Source organism: Aulostomus chinensis, chromosome 7, assembly GCF_037954235.1.
Source record: "Aulostomus chinensis isolate RoL2024-O1b breed Wild chromosome 7, RoL_Achi_v1.0, whole genome shotgun sequence".
Classification (NCBI taxonomy): domain Eukaryota; kingdom Metazoa; phylum Chordata; class Actinopteri; order Syngnathiformes; family Aulostomidae; genus Aulostomus; species Aulostomus chinensis.
The window spans coordinates 18,190,595-18,212,213 of NC_141326.1; the positions used below are offsets into that span (position 1 = coordinate 18,190,595).

Genomic DNA, 21,619 nt, shown 5'->3' on the forward strand with positions numbered 1-21,619 from the left:
TTATTGCTATATAGTATGTTGTGGGGGACAATGGTCAGTGGTGCATTATCTCTGCAGGTGCTTTGGAAGGGCTGTAAACCTGCAAAGATTTATGACACAGTGAGGCACAGCCTGGGGCCCCTAATTTCTATCCTGCATTTGGGTTTAGACAGATAGTGAACTTAGCTGATAAGTTTTTTAATTTTGTGTGAAGACGTTAACTGGAGGTGATCTATAGGGCTGAATGATTCGCAAAAACAAAGGAAGGAAAAAATAATGTCTATTATTTTGATGGAGCTTGAGATATCACTCGTGATTTTTACATTTCATTGCTGAAGAATGCACCGCATAAGGTCATAGTATGCAACACAGCAGCAGAGCCGCTGGCTAAAATGACACACTAAATGTAAATGAATGGTAGATAATACAGTGGTAGGGTTTCCTGATTTACAGCCACTTGAATTATTACTTTCCGATGCTCTGACAGATTCATATGTAACACTGACTCATCATGACCTGTGTGTTTGACTTTTCCTTATATCTTTTTTTTTTCCTACACACAAATACAACACTGTTTTGCCAATATACTCAGATCACTCAATCAGTCAATCAATCAATCAATCAATTTTGGGGTATTGTCCCTCATACAGAACTTGTGAATTTTATATGGCCAGATAAATTTCAAAGAAAATTCACAAGACCTTTTCAAATACATGCCCCTTTTTTGCAGGTTTGTACCTGATGCAGACTGAGGCAAAATGTAACAGTTTATGTGAAAAATTATGTTTTGACTGGCAGGTAATTAGAAAATTTCAGTTTTTGGCCACTTTGATAGCTTAAGTCCCTGACTTATTTCATTTTGTTGAGTGATACCTATACACTCTTAGATGTTGTTTCTTTGGGGGCCAAGAACCACTGTAAGTTTCTCCCCAGGAAGGCACATCCAACTCTTCCACTGCCACAATATAAGATCTCTAGAAGTGTGCTCAGGTGGTTTAAGCCGGTCATTGCTGAAGGCACTAAATGTCTACCAAGGTGTGTTTTTTGCACAGTGTCTGCAGTCAGAGGAGAGGAGGGTGAAGCATGGGTATAGAGGGTGACGGGGGTCATGTACTCTGTTAGTGGTGGCAGTGTCAATGATGTTGATTGCTGAGCCCTCCTGTTGTGGTCTCCACTTTTAATACCACTAGGGTTAGTGAGCATCGCACAGTGACGTCCTTAGGATACCATTAAGCAGGATCATGAGGGGTAATTGCTCAATTCATTAAAAGTTTGATGATTTTGCTGCTGGGTGGAAGGTTGCTTGCCCTTGCTATGGGTCATTCTGAATTTTGCTACGGCACATCAGATGCCCGTAGACACCGAGCAGCTCTCTCTGCCTCTCCAGGGTGCAATGTACCCAATTGTCCTTTAACCTATTTCCAAATTTTCCATTATGTTTCTGACTGGTGACAAACAGTATTAAATGTTGTGGCCCATGTAAATAATGTCCTTGTCCAGGATGTTTGCAAAAAATGTTTCTTAAACATCCACTTGTGGAGTCAGGTGACACTAATTACATTGGGCTGTGAATAATAAAACAAGGTACCTTTACAAATCTACAAAGTCTGGCCTCCAAATAGGCTACTTCTTACTGAAATTCTTACCTTTATTAACCTTTATTAGGCCAAAGTAACCAGATTGTTACTGTTGTACATGTGGATGTCCCAGATACATTGTAAAATCATATTTTCATCATATATTCACCTTACTCACTGACTTTCTCACCTGTCCCTACAGGTTGTGTCAGGGTGATGGGTGCTGTCTCCATCTCAGGTTTTACTTTGCAGTTATTGCAACATATTGACTGAAACAAATACAGATAATAGTATATCATGATACAATTGCTAATTATTAGTTAGGGTGTTGCCTTGTCTGTCTATAAGCTGGCAAACCAAAAACTTGGATTGTGATATTGTATGCAAAAATTATTTGGGCGTGCGTGGTTTAGGGCCACCATGTACAATAGCTGTATGAAAAAGTAATACAACACTGAAAACTCATCAGAACATTAGCTTGTTTAGACAGGACACAGCCTTTATAGGTTAAAACTTTTGAGAATGTATACAAGTATGAGATCCACTCTGCAGGGTCGGGGTCAGTCAGGGATATTGTAGGTTTCAAGGTCAGTACCACCCTGGACAGGGCCTTTGTGCTCTCACTTTTCCACATGGGGATCCTGAGGCTCTCTGCTCTTCCAGGAAGAGATGATCCAGGCAGACAGTCGCAGTCGCCCTGGCCTGTCTCCCAGGCCCTCACACTCCCTGGCACTGCATAGCCAGGGCAGCAGCCACAGGGCCCGGGTCACTCTGCCAGCTGGTGCCAGACCTCTTTGTCTCACAAGCCCACTCTCATGTCTGCCGTGGGGGCCATCAGAGCTGACATGAGGTTCTAATAAGGCTTCTAGCTCATCACCCCTCTGTCACAGCTGCACTCACAGTCCCAGATGTCTTGTTTGTATCTTGGCACCTCCGCCTAAGGACAGACATTGATAGACCTTTTGATTGACACATCAGCTCTATGTGTATGTGTGTGTTGTAGCATATGTTAGTGTATACTATACAATTGTCAGTGGTGGGGTCTGTCTTGTGAAGGATGGAAAATGTAATACGAAAATAAAAACATGACAGGCACATGCTCTTGCTGTATGTATTAGATGCCTTTTCCGGAGGAGACACTGCATTGTTTCTTAGGGAGACATAGCTCACTTTACCCTGCTGCAGATATCTAACATAGTGCATCTTACAATACTATTTATGTTTGTTTGTTAACATGTAAAACTCATAACCAACTCATAAAAAAGATATATTCATATCATAACTGAATCACGGATTAGGTGCTTTGTTTAATCATTGACTAACTACCAAATGCAGGTACTCCAAAAATGTGTCAGTCATTAGGAGTAGTTTCATCATGATTGACAAGATGTCTGATCTCTCATGTTAGACTGAACCCTACTGCCAATTACAAATTTTGTGGTATTGCAAGATGGGGTGGGCCAGTGTTTCCCGGATTTAGGGGATATCTGTGAATTGGGTTACAAAGATGACTTAACATTAAACCTGTTTTATCTACACACGTTTTTGTGAATTTGAATATTTTTTCAACATTTTGAACTAAAATACTGACACGTAGCCCAGTAAAAACAGGTTAAAGTGATGGAAGCACTTGGGGAAAAAGTTAGACATATTGAAAGTGTGAAATGAGAGCAGAAGTCACTCCTCATCTTGACATTGAGAGTGTCTTAAAAGGTCAGTTTAGATCCAGCACATTCTGCAAATATAGTCCCTGATTTGGCTGGTGTGAGCTGTTGTAATGACTTTAGCAAAGGCTGAGTAAGTTGGAATCACTCCAGTTCTTTGGAAGTTAAAGTCTTTGACATTTGAGATGAGTAATCATTCATTCAGCCATTCATTGGTAGTACAATAAAGGTTTACAATACATCTGAGGCTAATCCTGCTGTAAATTATATGAATCAGACAGGATGGTATCTTCATGTTTACCACAACTCACTGTTTGAATTATCCATTGAGAAAAATCCTATTATCGTTTTTTGTGGGTGTTGATGACTTGTTGAAAATCCCACTTGACCCATAAGGATTCTGTGGTTTTCCACTGTCACTGCAGATGATGTGGATGGAGGACTTATTGGTTTACGTTGGTATTTGTGTTCTGAGCTTCTTTGTGTCGTGCCATACCAAATGAAGGATTTCAGATATAATAACAAGAAAATACGGAGACCATACATTCCCAAGTACTGTCTTTATTAAAGTTTGTACAGAAGAGTAATGTAGAAGTCACAAGTAATGGTTGTGTGACTGGGAGCTGGCTTTTTAGGGGTACTGTGTCTGTGGAGGGGTCAAGGACCAGTCTCAGTGCTGCTGCTGAGGTTGAAATGAAGCGATGCCTGGGTCAGCAGCCCTGGACTCAGCACTCTGCCACGCAACCAGGTGGAACAAAGCCCCCACTCAGTGTCTCGTTTTGGGCTTCATCTGAAAGGTGACATCTCCATGGCTTAACAGCCACATTCATCTGCTAAAGAGCGTACAATTTGTTAATAGTTTCCTCCTCCCACGTGACAGCCCCTACGTTCCAGTTGGTTGAGTAAACAAACAAATATGTGAGCAGGCGGATGAGCAGATAGGTAGCCATAGTGCTCAGTTGGAGGGGACTAGTATTAGAGGTTCAACTTGAGGTGCTCTCAGTGTGTATAACAGTCCAGAGCTTGGTCATCCTGACATATCTCCTTGTCTGCCTTCATGTACAAAATCCACCTTGAAAATATCATCCAAATGACATGCACAAAACCACACAAAGCTTTTTTTATTCAGCCAAACGTACCCGAAGGCTTTATATGACTGCAAGAAAACATGTTATTTGATTCAGCTTCTCCTATATTTAAACCCAGTCATTTCAAGAAATGTCAATGTTGAGTTTGGTTTGTTGTATGAGTTTGACTAAAATCGGAGTGTTGAGTACAAAATGACATGAGGATGGCTCCTCCATGTCTAGAACAGGAATAATGGCTCTGTGTAATTACCTGTAGCGTGGAAGATTTGAAATTCATTTATCACAGTTGGAATGACCCCACTGCCAGGGCGGTTATGTAGACAAAGTGCAACACATAGGTTTGTACCTTATAGGAGTTAAAATGAGGGTATAGCCACAAGCTGCGACCAATTAAATTTGAGCAAAGCCAGCTCATCTGCTCTACTCCTCTTCGTTGGTTAGCGAAAGTGATGGGAAACCCACATTCCTCTTAGCTTTTACATTTTAATACACAAGTGCAAAGGAAAAATATGATTTTTCATGCCATGATTTAAAATATACACATTTTCAAAAATTTTCTCAAAACCCCCTTTATAAAACCAATAGGGAAACCATCTTTGTGAGGGATGTTATTCGCTTGAGAAATGAACATAGCATACTCTAAAGTGGCGGTGTAACATAATGACATGTGTGCATGGGTCTGAGATGACCACAGAGACAGAGCTGCAGAGATACGGGACATAAAGTCACTTTGCAGAGAGGGTTGCATTACCATTGGAGTGATGTATGACCTGAAGTCCCATCTGGGGGCTCATGTTACAAGGCTTATGCTGCATTACCGAGATAGCTTTCCGTATATGGAGTCAGGGGCTACAGTAATGTATGGACCCCTGTTGTTGCCAAAGCTCTGACTCAGCGTGCTGACTTGCCTCTAACCCTGACCTCTGATTACTAGACATTTCAGACATGCACTATGTTATTGCAATCATTTCCAAAGCAAGAAGGAACTTGTTATGTGTCATGTTGGTTACAGTATCATTGTTGTAACATCATGAGACTGTTTACACGTTATACTTCGGTCCAGCCAACACACTCCAGATGAGAGTATTTTCTTAGCACCATAGCCTTTAGGCGGATTCATAAGTTTTATACAAATTAAAATTTGTCTTGCATAAAGCAGATCTTCAGTATAATTTAGATAGAAGTAAGTAAGCGCATTTCCTGGTACTTCTTAAACTCACGTGATTTCCTGAAAAGTTTTGTTCCCTTCTCGGTTGTCGGTGTTTTGTATTTGTACTATTAACTCCCCACACCTTCGACAAAATGAAATGCTTCTAACACAATAATAATGTTAGTTTAGTCATGTAGTAAATATATATGAGAAATTGACGGGAACCTTTCGGACCCACTTTGAGCAATTTACATTTCATTTTTTACTCCTTAAACCTTTCATCTCTTATCATCTGACAGCACTTTAGTACTTAAGTACTAAAGTAATACTTTTTAGATTTAATTGACATTTGCTACATTTAATTCAGTAAAAGAACATAAATGTTTTTTCACCACTGAAAATTGAATGACAAATGTGGGCTTGAAGGAATACAATGCTGCTTTCTGTTATAAATAAGTATGGAAATTTAATATTTACGCCTGTGCAATTTGAGTGTAGTTATACCAATTTCTGTTGTTCACATGCATTTGATTTGCTTTTTAATTTACCAAAATAGTCTTTCACTGTTTTTGTTTTGTGTTTGTTCCCCAGGTTACCTTCACAAAGAGGAAGTTTGGCCTGATGAAAAAGGCCTATGAGCTGAGCGTACTATGTGACTGTGAGATAGCCCTCATCATTTTCAACAGCTCTAATAAACTGTTCCAGTACGCCAGTACAGACATGGATAAAGTGTTGCTGAAATATACAGAGTACAACGAGCCCCATGAGAGCAGAACCAACTCTGACATTGTAGAGGTGGGTGAGCATCACTTTCTTTCTTTATCAGAGAAAACTGTAGTCATTTATTTTCCAATATTTTTAATTTCTTACACAAATAATTTAATATCACATTTGGGCCAAAGTTATACGTATAGTCCTGAATTCAGACCATGAAACATGCTTTTCACGAGCAGCCAGTAGCTGAACAGACTGTTATATACTGCAGGGGAAAGATTCAGATGTGAAGCAAAAGTAAGTTTCCCTCTAGTCGCCTTTCAGATATGGCACAGGAGGTCTGCACTCCCTGATAAGTTCAGCATCTCCTCTGCTCATTAACTGACGTGGAGAACCTATCTCTACTGGTGCAGTAGCTGCTGACCATTCTGATGACCCTGTTTCCCATAGATATTGTACCTGTAGGGCTTAGTTCTCTTCCTATTGCACGTGGCAGTAGTCACTCTAGTTTTTGCTGTTACAGTAAAACATGCTAAATATGTCCATACTGCTCTGTAAAGCAAGCAAATGGATGTTCTGACAGCTACTGCATACCCAGCAACCAGCAGGATAGTAACACACTTTTTATGGCTGCATGTTAAAAAAAGCTAACCTTTATGAAAAAGCCTTGGAATATATTGAGTTCCAAACTTTCATTGGCAAACTTGTGGTTTCTTGGTGTATGTTTTTTCCAAGAGGTTGGGATTTCAGTTTGACTAAATGAAAATCAACACAATGCACAATGTCTCCTGATAGAATCATAAAACCAACAGCAGAAATGGCCATTGTTTTTATGACTTGATATGTTTTTTTAATTGAACAATGATTATAGATACATTGAATTTAGTGTACAAACATGGATAAATGGATAGGACATCGATGTATCATCAATCCATCCATCCATCCATTTTCAATACCGCTTATCCATTAAGGGTTGCAGGGGTTGAGAGGTGAGGTTCACCCTGGACGGGACACCAGTCCATCGCAGGGCCATCAGGAGCAATTAGGGGTTTGGTATCTTGCTCAAGGATACTTCGACATGGTCACTGGGGGAATTGAGGATCGAACCAACAACCCTTTGGATGTACTACTTTCAAGCCATGCCGCCCCCAGATTGATGATACAGTATACTGTATATTCTCCATGAATTGCCACTTGTTCCATGTGGGATATATTTAATAAATATTTTCCAAACATCAAGTAAAACAAGGGTTAAATCCAGTACTTATGAGATGTTGTCGAGAAGATCTAGCCTAAATATCAATATCACATTAGCATCTAAATAGGCCTTGTCATTGTGCAGTCCTAACAGTATTGCAATACCTTTACTGCCATCTGTCCGCTTAGGTTATTTTTATATATAATTAAGAGATGAAGGATTTGAAGGAAATAGAAAATAAAATGTCCAGAATTCTTTAGAAAAGACTCTCACTTGGAGAAATTAGAGAAATTACATGCAGCATAAAGGAGTCAGCTGTGGCCCATTATCTTTTATTCATGCTGCTGCTGCTTGTGAATTACCTGCTTGGCAGAGCTGCAGAAGAGTGCTCTGGCATCCAGTCGACTCGTGCAGTCACTCCTTCATCAGGGGCCCTCATGGCAGAGCAGGGGCTCACCTGCATAAAAAATACATGGATACATTCCTTTCTTACGTAACGGTGGCCACAATTTTTTTTTTTTTTTTTTTTTTTGCAGTAGCTCTGGAATCTTTAAACATTTTAAACAAGATTTGCTGTGAACACTATGTAAGCAAAATTATTGTGGGGTTAGTCCCTACTTCTATCAGCTTGGCTATCCCCTCAGGCTGTTGGATGACTTATCTGTGCTCCACCAATGCGTGTTTGTGTTGACAGCATGGTGTAATTGGAATGTACATTGTGCATAATGTAGCACCACTAGACCCATGCTGATTTCTCACTTAGCCCCTCTGGCTACTCTCAAGGAAGCTGCCCTGCTGTACAAAGGGCGAGAACAAGGGCCTGTTGTCCCCGCTCGCTCGGCCAGCATCTTTACAGAATTGCACAAAACCCCCCTCTGCCTGCTGGCTACGTGGTCAAGGCTCAGAAGTGAAGAAGCAGAGCAGAAGTAACCATCCTAGTCCACTTCACAGCATCACCACACAACCTCCTTAGTATTCACTGGGCCAGAGAGCCAGTGTAAGGGGTGCTAGATAATATGTTGAGTGTTGATTTAAGCATTTCAAAAGAAAAATTATGTTTGTAGCTGTTTGGTGACTCCATCTGTCTGCGAGAACATTTTCAGCCTTTAGGACTAATGGAATTGTAGTGATGGGAAGAATTCCCTCCTCCTCTTTTCATCAAGAGAAATGAGCCTCACATGAGGACACTTTACCCTGGACACTTATCTAAATTTTTAAATCGTGTTAAAACCAATCTTTGTCATGCAAACAATCATGTGCTTATTTGTCCACTTTTGGGACGTCAGCAAACACTATCCCACTTTTCATTGGGAAGCTCTTTCCGTGTGAGAAACAAAATCAAAGGTCACATTCCTGCTCAGTAGTACCATCTGTAGATAAAGGCTGAGCTGTACAGTGTGGGAGAACAGACTCCATGTTTTCCACAGATGGATGCATGCCTGGGCCACAGTTTGATAACCCAGTGGAGGGCTATGGACTTTGTCTCAAACTTGGCTGGCAGTCCAAAGCAGAGCAGTAGGCTCTGAGTTTTTCTTTGTGTGTGTGTGTATTTGTGTATGTGTCTGTGAGTGTTGGTGGTCTCAGCCTTAGTAACGCTCCTACTGACAAGTGGAGATGTTAAAACGTTCCATGCATTTACCTATATGTGTCATTCAAACCTACCTTTCTTATTTTTCATCAATTATACAGTACGTGTAAACAATGTTTGGGGGAATCTATTATTGAAGGACTCTTGTCTATTTTAGAGGTTCTTCTATACAAAAAAAGATTTCTGGAAACAGTTATTCAGTATTTTGATAGGGTTCCTTTGAAAGGAGCAAAACCTTAGTCACTGAAGGGTTTATGGTGTTGTTTCTATTGTGTTTCTTATTGAATTCCTTTTTACCACAAATGAAAATGCTGCCGTTAGTCATTAGATTAATCTAATAATATCCAGTCTTCCTCCCCTCTCCGCTTGTGGAGCTAATGAGATTTTGCTCGTGTTCCACAATAACCTCACACCGTTCTCCTGCACACACAGAGACCCCTGTCTCCAGGAGAAGCCTTGAAATCAGATCGTGACTTCATAGACATTGTTCAGCATTCATCTGTCCTCTCTTTGAGGCATTCAATACAACCAAGGCATAGAGTCAAGATTAGCATTAACACAGTTTGCCGGCACATGGAAACAACCTTAAGTCAACACTTAATTGTAATCTTATAAAAATCAGGGTTGTGAATAGCCATAAACCCAATTTGAGAATGTGATTTTAGTCAAACACCAGTTGGTTATTGTAAATAAAAGGCCTGCACCTTCTGCAAAGAAGTGACTTTTCACTGCTCTTTTGCATCCCTTTTATCCTGTTGATTTCCTGGCGTAAACAACCACAGATCATTCATAGGGAAATGCTGCTTATCTCTCTCATATTAAGTAGGGGTGGGCATTGTTAATGTGACGTGGGAGAAACATACAATTCATGCTCTTTTTATGAGGGAAATCTCCCTCTCACAGAGCCTCGACAGTACATACAATTATCAGGTCATTTCCATTACGTTTAATTTCATGATCACTATCATCTTTTGTTAAATATGGACCAATATGTAAATTTTGACCATTACAGAATGTCAGACCCCAAATGCGTTTCTCTCGCCCAGTCAAACTTTTCTTCTTTTATATTATTTTGTAACTGACTTTCACCACTGCCCTTTCGTATAGTAACAAAAGCCGATTTTGCATTTAGCTAAGGATTCAGTTCATCTTATTTCCTTTTTGAACAATGGAGGCAATCGATGCATGAATGAACATATTGTGCACTTAAAAGGACTATTTTTAATTGATTTAAAGGAATACTGCAACTTCAACTTACTAGCCAGGTAACAAACTCTTTTCACTGTCCCCGTCTGACTGGCAGACTCATAATGTCTGCAGCATGAAATCAGGTAACAGTTGCTTATGGATAAAAAAAAAAAAAAAAAGTTTTATTATCGCTTGGCATCTCTACTAGAAGGATATTATTTTGTGTTTCATACTGACAGAATTCTGTAATGTTTAACAGCACTTGTTGTTACCACTAGAAACCACAGGTGTCGCCAAATTTACCAAGGCTGAAATCTTACAGGTTATAACTCCAAACTTCAAAGAGAAATATATTTTTGATATACTTATATGGAATTAATGCCTTCAAAAGCTTTGGGCTGAATTGGCACCATGAGTTGAAGACAACGGATGCTTATGTTGTCAATCAAAGCCAGAGCAGTGATTAAGACTCATTTCTACCTTAATGAATGCAAATTGGCACATCTGCTGTGGTGGGCTAGCTGTCCAGACTCTTCAATTAGCATGATTGATCAATTATCCTCCTGCTGGCGGTGGAAATGGAAGCTCAGGAACAGGGTGGAGATAGGAAGAGAAATGAAAGTGTATGAGAAAATTGAAACCTGCAGCAAGAATTCTCAGATTATATCTTTGATTGGACAAAAAAAAAGACAGAAATTTGGGGAAAAAGAAGGCTTTTATGTCAAGAAGAATTCTCTTTAATAGACAGTAAAATATGAAGTAAAAACAAACACCAAAAAAATGCAGTTTGTATTTTGAGATTGGCAGCTAGAAGGGCCAGTAGGGATAAGTCAACTGAAGCACAGGAAAAACACCAACTCACTGCTTGTCTGTGTAGAAAACCTGTTTCTCTCATCACCAAGTGGTGTGGTGCTCAATGAAGGTTATATTATATATAGTATGATTATTATTGTTATTTTTACCACTATATATATTTACACAAACACACACACTGTCTGTTTATATATAGCCTGTTTATACATGCAGTATGTGTCATGGCAGCATGGCTTGGCGGTAGCATGGCTGGCCACTGGCTAGCAACTGAAGGGTCACTGGTTCAATCCTCACTTCCTCCGGTGACCATGTCAAAGTATTCCTTGAGCAAGATGCTGAACCCCTAATTGCTCATAATGGCCATGCGACGGACTGGCGACCCGTCCGGGGTGAACCCTGCCTCTCACCCAATGTCAGCTGGGACAGGCTCCAGTCCCCCTGCGACCCTTAACAGATATAGTGGTATAGAAAATGATGGATGGATGGATTTATATATATATATCACCAAACCATTAATATAAAGTCCTTTAATTCAAAAGTAATTTTGATTCTTTTTTTAAATTCCTTTTAATAAGAATATGTACTTGCGAATAAATAAAAACATCTTCCAATTCTGCTTTTTTCTTTTTAAATTTACAAAGAAACATTTTCAGATCTGATCTTATTTTTTTGGTTTTCAGAAAGGGGGGCATCATGTGGAGTCTAAAACGGTCTGAAAATGTAACGTTGTTCCCTGGGGCTCATTTCATTCACATCAATCTTTTGAAGATGTGGTGTAGGAAATTCCAAGTCAAACTGGTCATACTTCCCATTTTTCCTCAAGGCAACATAATTTAACATGCCTCTTAAACTTATTTGAAATGCTGTCACCATCAATGCCACTCTATTACATTTTATTCCATTTTGTTCCAGGATTCATGATCATTACTTAAGCATTTCAAGTTTCAAACTGTAGTTTTTCATTTTGAATTTTGCCTCTGTCCTTTTGCTACATTTTTTTGTCATAAAGGAAAACATTTTAAAACGTTTTTTTCCCTTACAAATAAAATATTTTGTCATGCGTTACTAAATTGTCGAACTATTCTACATTGTTCCTGACAAATAATAACATTTGCACTGTCGGGAAATGAAATAAACTTGGAGAACACAGGTTACATTTTATTTGGTACCTGCTAATACCAGTGGTGAAAGCAGGCCAGTACTTTGTACCACTAAAACAGTGCTGGTACGCACCACCAGGAAGAAAGGACAGCATCTGCCTTACAAAACCCACATACATACAACCCACCGCAGCCATATTTCCAACCTGCAGGTGTGAGATGGCTTCTCAGGTTTCTAAAATTGCTTAAAGTTGTGTCATTTTCCCTTTTCTCTGACTGCAATGGCAATGGACAAATGCATGCCGCTCAGTTTGATGTTGAACTTTAACCGCCGCGTGTCACGCCTACTCAAAACACTGATTTGAACCCTGTGGATGGCACAGCACACATCCCATTGGAAAGCGCCGGCTCAGTGGGTCTAACAGTGAAACAAGCAGAGCAAGAGAGCTGAAGGTGCTTTTTCAGGTAAAGAATAGAGTGGGGAAAGAGAATGCCCATAGAGCAGGAGCAAAAGCCTAGCACAAGGAGGAGAGATAATTATGAAGATTGGGAGTGAGAAAGACGTGAAGACCAGAAATTAAGCAAGGAAGTAGGAGTGGAGGAGAGATAAAAAAGAAAAATGTGTGACGAAGAGCCACAAGGAGAGAATTGTTTAGAAGATGGCAGGAGAAGAACCTTAGGATTGAGGAGAGTGAAAAAAGAATGAAGAGAAGAGGAAATGAGATGTGAGGTGAGGAAGGATGAAATGAAGATATGTAGAGAAGAGATGAACCGAGGAGGAAAGGAGAGCAGAGGAGCAGATGTAAGAGAATACCATATTAACCATTTATCTTTTTTGCATCTTCAATCTATGATGAGGACGTGTTTATTTTATATTTCCCTCTCTCAGTTGAGGACTTTTCCAGGGATAAATGAGTCAGCTTCGCGCTGAGAGTTGAGAGAGGTCACAAGAAGAATAAAGGGATGAGAGGAAAACAGAGTGACCAGTGCAAAGTATCATGCAATAATCATGTTGTTTATCGCACTGTGCTATTTCACCCACTGCGCTGAGTAAATGTTTATCTGTTGGGCCAATATTCAATTCAGATGACAGAAGAAAACATTTACTTATGATTGAGGATGAGGCCGCAATTAGAGCAGCTCAGATGTGCAAACTTTTAGTCGTTCTGTTATCTCAAATGGCTTGAAAATATTGCACAAAGCTGTCGTAAATGGGAAGAACTCACCCTGCGGATGCATGCCCTGGAGAGGGATGCATTAAACTGGATGTGAACAATATGAAGCGATGAAGTGTCAGCAAGAACTTTAATCTACTTTCACCCCTGGCCAGAACAGTTTATGAGTATTTTAATAAACCCCCTAAAAAATAATGTATATGAAGCTTTGTTAAATATTTAATTATTTGTCTCCTAATACAGCATTTATGGCAGCTTTGGAAAATGCGTGACACAAGTGAAACAAACGTGGCTTAATGCACTTTTTTTGTGGTCACTACTATTCTCATGTTGTCTGTTCAGCCGTTAAATACTTAAATTACGATTTTTAGCCCCTTTTTGCTAAGCTAGGAGGTGTGGCACGGAAGGGTAGTTGACTTTTGTGACCAATCAATGTTTGAATTGGTAATATACACATTTTGTGTAGTCTGTGACTTGACAAAGAGCTGAGTCTTCACATGCTTGCAATTATGGACATTATGCTACGCCAGTGTCATAATTGTCAAGACTCTATAACAATTACAGCAACCAGCCTTACGTCAGCACCTCTCTGCTTTCTGCACTCCCCCATGAACATACTGCTCTTCTTCTTTGTATTTCACCATGGAGCTCAGCCATGATGAGAACCCTCCTTTAAGCTATTTCAAATATCATTGCTATTGACATAGACTTATTGGGTTGATGTTGATTTTTCAGGGCTTTCCAATATATGTGAAATTTCCTGCCAGCTCAGTTTTAATCTTATGCACTTTCTCTTGTGATTTATTGGAGTGATATTAATATGGTTTTGTATATTTTTATTTTGACTGTAGATCACACACTGTAGATAAATGTGAATGCTGTTAAAATTCAATAATATATTTTGAATTAATGGATAGACACTTGGATAACTGATTTTTAATGAGCAGGAGTCGGTTGCATCCTCTCTGTTTCCAAAATAAATATGAAACCCATCAGCCTTTGCTCTGGTGAAATAACAGAGTAGTCCAGCATTAATATGTGTCTCTGAAATTATAATAGAGTCTCTTTACGTGGTGAAAATATAAACAGTGTTGTGAAGGTGAGATACTATTTCCTGCATGCGCACAAGGTTTTTTTTTTTTTTTTTGCTTTAGAGCAGGCATTTGCATTTACAGTCTATATTTCAGACCAGGTCAGCGCCGTTAACTTGAATTTCTAACCAAAACTTGTCTACTGGCCCATCAGCAGCATTTAGAGGCTTTGCAAAATAACTAAGTGTTCGCAAATATAATAGGGAAAAAAACAAAAACAATTCAACCTATTGTCTTTTTTTAGCCATTGAGTTTATGTGGGTTCTACAGTATAATAAGCCACTTTGAAGCTTTGCCGTGCTGGGTAGCAAACAATAAATTACGAAGGAAGGCCTTATAAACAACACTTTTTAGCTCTTAAACTTTCTTATATAAATTAGTCTCCTCGAGTTTGAAAAGTCTTCTCTTGCCACCGTGAGTAAAACAGTATTAATGGTTCTGTTGCTAGCAACACGCTGGGTTTCAAAGTGCCCCTTTTTATAGGACAAGGACTCCTTTTCCTCTGGGCTTTTAGTGAAAAAGGGTCACTGGTTCTCTTTTGTAAATTTCCGAGCATAATGAAACAGTTATAGTAATGTTCATGTGAGTATGTCACAGACTATTCTGTCGTGTTTCCTCTGCTAACAGATATACAATGATAAATACCTAATGTTTTTTTAATATATAATTCCAGTTAGAACGCTTCACCCCAGCAGTGCCTCTGTGCTCTGTATGGGATTCTGTCCCTTTTCTTTTGAATACAGCTAAAGAATAGAAGTAGTTCTTCCCTCTGCATTTTAAATCCATCTTGTAATACATGACATTGTTTTATTATGTGTCTGCTCTTCAATGTGTGAGGCTTGTTACCAGGTTACTGCTGAGAGATTTTTGCTTTTGGCACATGTTGTGCTTCATTGACGTCAGGGCTTCTTTTCCACCCTCTCAACTATGTTGCATATGTCTCATTTCAAACTAAGGATCTTTTAGAGAGCGTATAATGAAAGGAAGCACAGCAGCCAAAGACCACCAGCCATGGTGCCTTCTTCTAAACAACTGATAGTCATGACACCAATGAGTTAAAACCTTAGCTCAAAAGCTGGGACTAAACACACTCAATAAAGAGGAAAAGGCTGTTTTGTAAAGATGTTTCTATGATTTGAAGTCTTATATTTTAATACTACCAGCTGTACTGTTTATGTGTGTCTACAGTATTAAACCGATCTGTAATTATGTAATAGTAATAAAAAGATAGAATTGATATAATTTCCTCCTACTTTTCCAAAGGCCTCTTTTTGTCTCAGACACACGAGATCAGATTTTCCTGCTCAGCGGAAGAAACTGCTCTGTATTTATCAGCTTCAGCTTCTCTGATTGGTTAAGCCCACAACTCACAGGTGACAATAGCTAATAATATTTCTGTTTGAGTCACTGCAGTCAGCAAAACATATCTACACAATATTCAGAAGTCTGTTTTGCTTGAAGCATAATTTCATTTTAAGAGTGGATTGTTGTCTACGTATACAGCAGCGACATTTACGGTTGCTACTGCTAATCCAGCTCTGCAGTCTGCACCAGCCATACTGCGACTCTCTCACTCAATACACTAGCTCACTGTTAGCCATGAAGGCTATGGTTCCTCTTATTGTCTCCCATGGGAATCATTTGTCTTGGCTTACAGATTCACTGCATCAAACCAGATACAAAAATAAAAAAATGTACAATCTGCTGTAAAAACGTCAGTGGTTCCATATCATAACTACGGAAATAGGGAGTCTTTACTCTTCAACCAACAAAACGGGAAATTTTGTTAATGTCAATGTGCTCCAGAAGTCATGCTTTATACATGTTCAAAGGTAGACTTTTTCCCCAAATTAAATAACAAAATGTTTGTTTGTCCGAACAAAATAATTACCTTTGTTGAGGAAGGGGGAACATTATATAGCTACAACTTCCCGAAGGTAATTGTCCAACATGGCTACAATAATAGCCAAGTATTAATGTCTGATGTTTTATTGACCCATTCATTTATCGTGACTTTTTATATCGACATTATTTCCCCTTAAATACTGTCAAAATTTCTGCCACATTCGGGGACGTGTCAAATGTAAATATTTGTCATTGTAGGGGCTGTGATTAGGACATTTTTCCTGGTAGAACATGTTCCTTCACATACATCATAGAGCAGAACTGAACCCCACGAAAAGTGGACTTAGAGTTTGATGTGGCTCTCTTATTGTCTTTCTTTTTTCTCTTGTTGACAAGGGTATTGTGCTAATGCATGAACATCTTCTTCAGTCTGCTCATGGAGAAAAAAACTGTTCTTTCTTTAAATGACAGTTCCACTTATCTTTCAGAAGATGTGTGACATTTCTCTTGTCTCAAAATATTCATACCAATATAAAAGGCTGTTTACAGTGAATCTCAATTGTAGAATTTTGTTTAGTGATATTAATGTTACAGTGATATTTACCTAAAAGTAATGCAATGGCATAACTAATGTCTCCGCAAGCAGAAATTTCGAAATGTGCAGACGGTTTTCACCGTTCTGTGAACCAATAACACAACTTAAAACTTTTGCATTGATTGCTGTGCATAAGCCAAAAATTCCCTGCTTAGCTAAGAAGATAGACATAAGAAGCTGAGTCCCAAAAAGAACCACTGACTGCTAGTTAGTTCAGCTCATTGAATAGTAGTGGATGGGAAGTGTTGGCATCCCTCTTTCATAATTCATCAAATACGCATTTCCCTGAAATGGTATTTTCCTGCATTAATATAAAGGAGGTTATGCGGGCGAGATTGAAGTATGCTAACCAGCCAATCCACTTCTATTCATTGTGCTAAGCTAACTAGCCGTCAGATGGTCTTTGTGGGTTTCAGCTCCCTTCTTAACACACACAGGAGGGATGGGTGTCTTCTTTCCAGGCTCTGGATGATGGTAAATAAATCTATTTCCCTAAACGTTGGGTTCCTATAAGGTCGCATGACCTTTGTAATAACATTATTCCATGTTAATTTGGCAGGTGGAAAACATCAAATGGATATCAATCTTTTTTTTAACTCAGCCTCGAAAGTCACCCACCCTTGTTGTTCTCTGTAGGTTTATAGATATCATTTGATTTGTGTTGGGTTTTCTCTGTTTAATGTCACAGAACTTGCTCACAACACTGTGAGTAACACAAGTTGTCTTATATGTACACAGATTGAAGAAGCTGGGCTGAAAAGTTATCTTGTCCTTTCAAATGAATGATATCAGTCGTCGCGCCTGTCAGAAATAGGTGCAGATGTGCTAAATGATTTCGAATTGTACCAGTCCAAAAATAAGAAAGAAAGAAATGTTTGTTTATAGATTTATTTTATTGTGTTTTAGATAGTGAAAAAAAATGAATCACAGGTCAGGACATGAAAGTGATATAAAGAAATGAAGTGTACATTAGCTAATGCTTTGGGGAAATGAAAAGCTACTTGACTCATGCTGATAACACTGCAAAGAAAAGTAGTGGTAACATGATCTGATACTTTCCTTTTGTAACAAAAGCTTGTCAAAGTGAGATCCAACCATAAACTCGCATGGCATGAAGCCCATGAAATAGGTCAATGAAGGGCTGACCTGATTTGGTTTGATCGAGTCATAAGCATTATAGTGATACTGGTTATGTTGAAGATCAGAAACCACAAGCCCTGAGTCCACCCCTGTGTTTTCCAATGACCTTGCGGGTTGAATGGCTGAAATGAGACCTTGCCTTCATACACAGCAGCTTCTGTGAGTTAGCTCGTGCAACAACCAGCTTGCCCTTGTGCCCCCCTCCTCCCGCTGTGCATGCTGTGTGGCCAACCCCTCCTGCCCAGGGGCGAGGACAGAGCAAAGCCTGCTGGGATGGTGGGTGGTTGGGTGGGAGGGATGAGGCTTAGCTGGCAATGTGCCACCTACCCCTGGCTGCCTGGTCTGACTGGGGCCAAAAAGGGAGGGTGCTGGGTCTCAGATTGATGAGGACAGGTCTGTGGTCTGGGTATAGAGTGTTGCAGAACAGACGTCCTGCTGGCATATCCTGCCCTCTCTGCTGCCCGCCCCCCAGCTCTCCGAACTCGCCTTATCGGAACTCCTAATTGTCCTTATGAATATTTTAGAGGCGAGCAGGAATGGGAGTTCAGGGTTGAGGGTATGGTTTCAAGGGCCCTGACAGCTAATGATCCACTCAATGACCAGAGAGAGGGAGGGAGACAGAGCAAAATGCGTTGAAAGATTTTCAATATTATGCATGTTTTTGTCTGAACTGTAATTTCCTCTGATCCGTTTTTAATGTCTACCACCTTTTCTTTTGACACAGAATGTGTGTTCTCATTCCTTTTAATCTGTAGATAATGATGACATTGGTTTGCCTTTATCCTCAATTTGTAGTTTAATTCCCTCTCGTCTATACTGAAAATATGCAGTCTGCTGATTGAGACTCGGCTCTCCCTCACTGTGACAGCTAATAGCTTTGTCACATCACTCTTTCACCACAGTCTCAGAGCAGAATGCTCAGAAGGGACTGCTCACTGAACAGCAATTGCCTCTCATTCAGTCAAATGAGTGGGATATATTTAATCCTTAATCTTGTCAGTCAAATGCAAGTAATCATTTGCAGTATACACGATAATAAGATAAGACGACTTTTCTCACATCTTTTAGATTTTACAAGCATGACTCTCTTTAGATTAATGAGGAAGCATCTTGTCTGATGTTGAGGGTCATTGTTGTTCTTTCTTTTTTGTAATGTCAGATGTGATTGAACCTCACTGTTTTTTGTTTTCTGAACTGGTGCAAGACAGTATCAAAGTGAAATGTGGACAGTTTTTGCCTTTTCTTCCCACCACTATCAAGACAATGGGGTGAGCCAAGGCACGGCCATCAATCTAGCCTCATATCAGTTCACTCAATGATGTATAATAACCATGAGATTAAACAAGATATGTATGGGAATTACAGAGATTTTCTTTTCTAATGGTCCATCTTGCATAATGTGGTGAGAAATGCAGACAGACAGCCATAAGATGGAAGCTTCACTTGTACAGTAGCCTTGTGGTGGGCTTTGACATACAGTATCTGAAAACCAACCAAAAGAAGCTTTCATTCCCCCAAAGTGAAGACAACAACACCACAGGGGAAATGTAATGTGGCGGTAGTTAAAGTATGTTATGTAAGAGCAGAAATATTCCTTAGCAGATAAATGTCTTGCTATCAGCTGCCTCCTGATGCTGATTTCCTAGTGCGTTCACACTCAAAGAAGCCCTTTGATAAGCACATTAGACGGAACGGCCTGGACACAATGGTGATGTCATGAGGATTAGCACGCTACCTTGCTCATTGTAGCAGCGGGCACAAGGGCTAATTCACAGCACTGCAGGGTGAGAGGCTGTGACATGCGGCTGAAATGAGATGAAGGGAGGTTACTGCAAAACAGCCAGTTAAATAATAGCTTTTGGAGTAAACGCAACACACACACACACACGTTTTGTACTCCACATATGGAACATTTTGTGTAATTTTGCACTGTATTTGCTATTACACTACAAGCTGTCTTGTTGTCGAGGGGCCTGTAATCAGAGCTGTGCTGCACCAGTGAAAGGTCAGGTGGTCCTCTACCACTAGTGAAAGCTTCAGTAAGTATAGCCTTTTCCTGTGATCCAGGCACAATGGAAGAAACTATAGATAAAGCCTCTTCATGCCTTCCTTTCTGCCATTTCCCCCACAATTTTGAAGTCCAGCTTTTATATCTAACCACTATTCTCCCCTCCTGTCTCCCTGCCTTCTGTTCACTTACAGTACCATACAGTACATGAATAAGTTACATTCAGAAAGCTCTCTTGTCACGAGGGAGGGACAACATGCGGGTGAAGTGGTTTTCTAAGACACACAGCCAAGTAAATTGCTCGGGCTCATTTCACTGAAAGTACTTTCTCAAGGAACAGGTAATGTAGGTGGTTTATGCAATAGTTTAAGATTTATTTTTAGTCTATGTAATAGTCTTTAGTTCAATTTAGATATAAAGATATCTGTACATAAGATAAGAAGTTTGAATGTAGCTTCAACAATTGACATTGGCAGATTCTAAATGATATAAATGGATTTGCCGTTTATGTGATTTCATAGCAATTATAAGGTTGTCATCGTTGAGAATGATATCTCATAAAATAACATCAAATCAGTGATATATAAGGTTTTCTGTGTCTTCACTGTCAAATATATTACCGCTCCAAGTCTTACGCATGTATATGCGTAAGACTTGGAGAGGCAATTACTCTGCTCAGTGTTCTCCATGGTTACAGCTAGGTTAGCAATCAGGGCTCAGGTGGATTGATGTTTTCTTCATGACGAGGAAGTTTCAAGGCCTCCTGCACTGAAAATGCCAGTTAAGAGAACCTGAAGTATCTCACAACCACACACATGGATGAACACCAAATGCACACATGGACAATGTTGCCCAGTTGGTTTGACGTCAACCACTCAGAGTCTCATTTTTATTTGAAGAGCCAAATATCTATCAATACAAGTTTGGACTGCTGTGAGAAAATAGCAGCTGGCCTTGTTCCCACTCATCTTTGTGAGCCTCTCAGGACCTTGTGAATATGTTACACACAACTTCCCTTGTCTATACTCTCTGCAGCCTCTCTCAACCAACACAGTTCATATCTTTCATGAGAAATGCTTTTGAAAATCTTAACCTGTATTCACACCCTGCCAACTCTGATGTCCACAGTGTAAATCTTTCTGCTTTTCAGAGATGCCTTTAATGAACTCTTCAAAATATATGACTTTTTCTTTTGCACCTTCATCATGTAGCAGGTTTTCTCTTTTCTAGGCCGGAGTACTCTAGTGACTGGGGCAGTCTGCAGTATTGACACGCTAGAGCAAAGTTGATTTGGGGTCAGGTGGCCTTCGGGCTCTTTGCGGCCCCTTCTATGGCCATGTCTCTGTGCTGCTCCCTCTGATTGGCTAGCATGGGGAGCCAGGTCTTGACAGGTGTTTGGAGGAGAGACACCTGTTTGGCCATGTGCTGATTTAGTGATCCATTTACTGGGAGCTGTTGGCAGCATCTGTGGGATACCCAAAACATGCCAAGTCATTTAACAAAGAATTATAGCCATGCTCTCTCAGGCTTTCACTCTCTTACATGCATTAGAATGCAAGTGAGATGTTTAACTCTTTCCCTCTCGAATCACAGTAAAAGGGCATCTTTTTAATATAACATGCATACATGCATGTTGTGATACGTATTGTGTGTCATAACTCAGGTCTGAGTGCTGGCTGTCCTTGTCTGCTGCTATCTGGTTCCTG

At 39.8% G+C, this 21,619-nt stretch overlaps 1 protein-coding gene across 12 annotated transcripts in view; it reads left to right on the top strand.

Annotated features, from left to right (window-relative positions):
- The window catches only part of mef2aa (myocyte enhancer factor 2aa), a 66,562-nt gene that overhangs the window by 25,410 nt on the left and 19,533 nt on the right, over window positions 1-21,619 (top strand). For all 12 annotated transcript variants that reach the window (XM_086208936.1, XM_086208946.1, XM_086208938.1 and 9 more), the window contains exon 3: window positions 6,050-6,253. In XM_086208936.1, coding sequence (XP_086065062.1) covers window positions 6,050-6,253 — 204 coding nt within the window. The remainder of the gene's footprint in view (window positions 1-6,049; window positions 6,254-21,619) is intronic.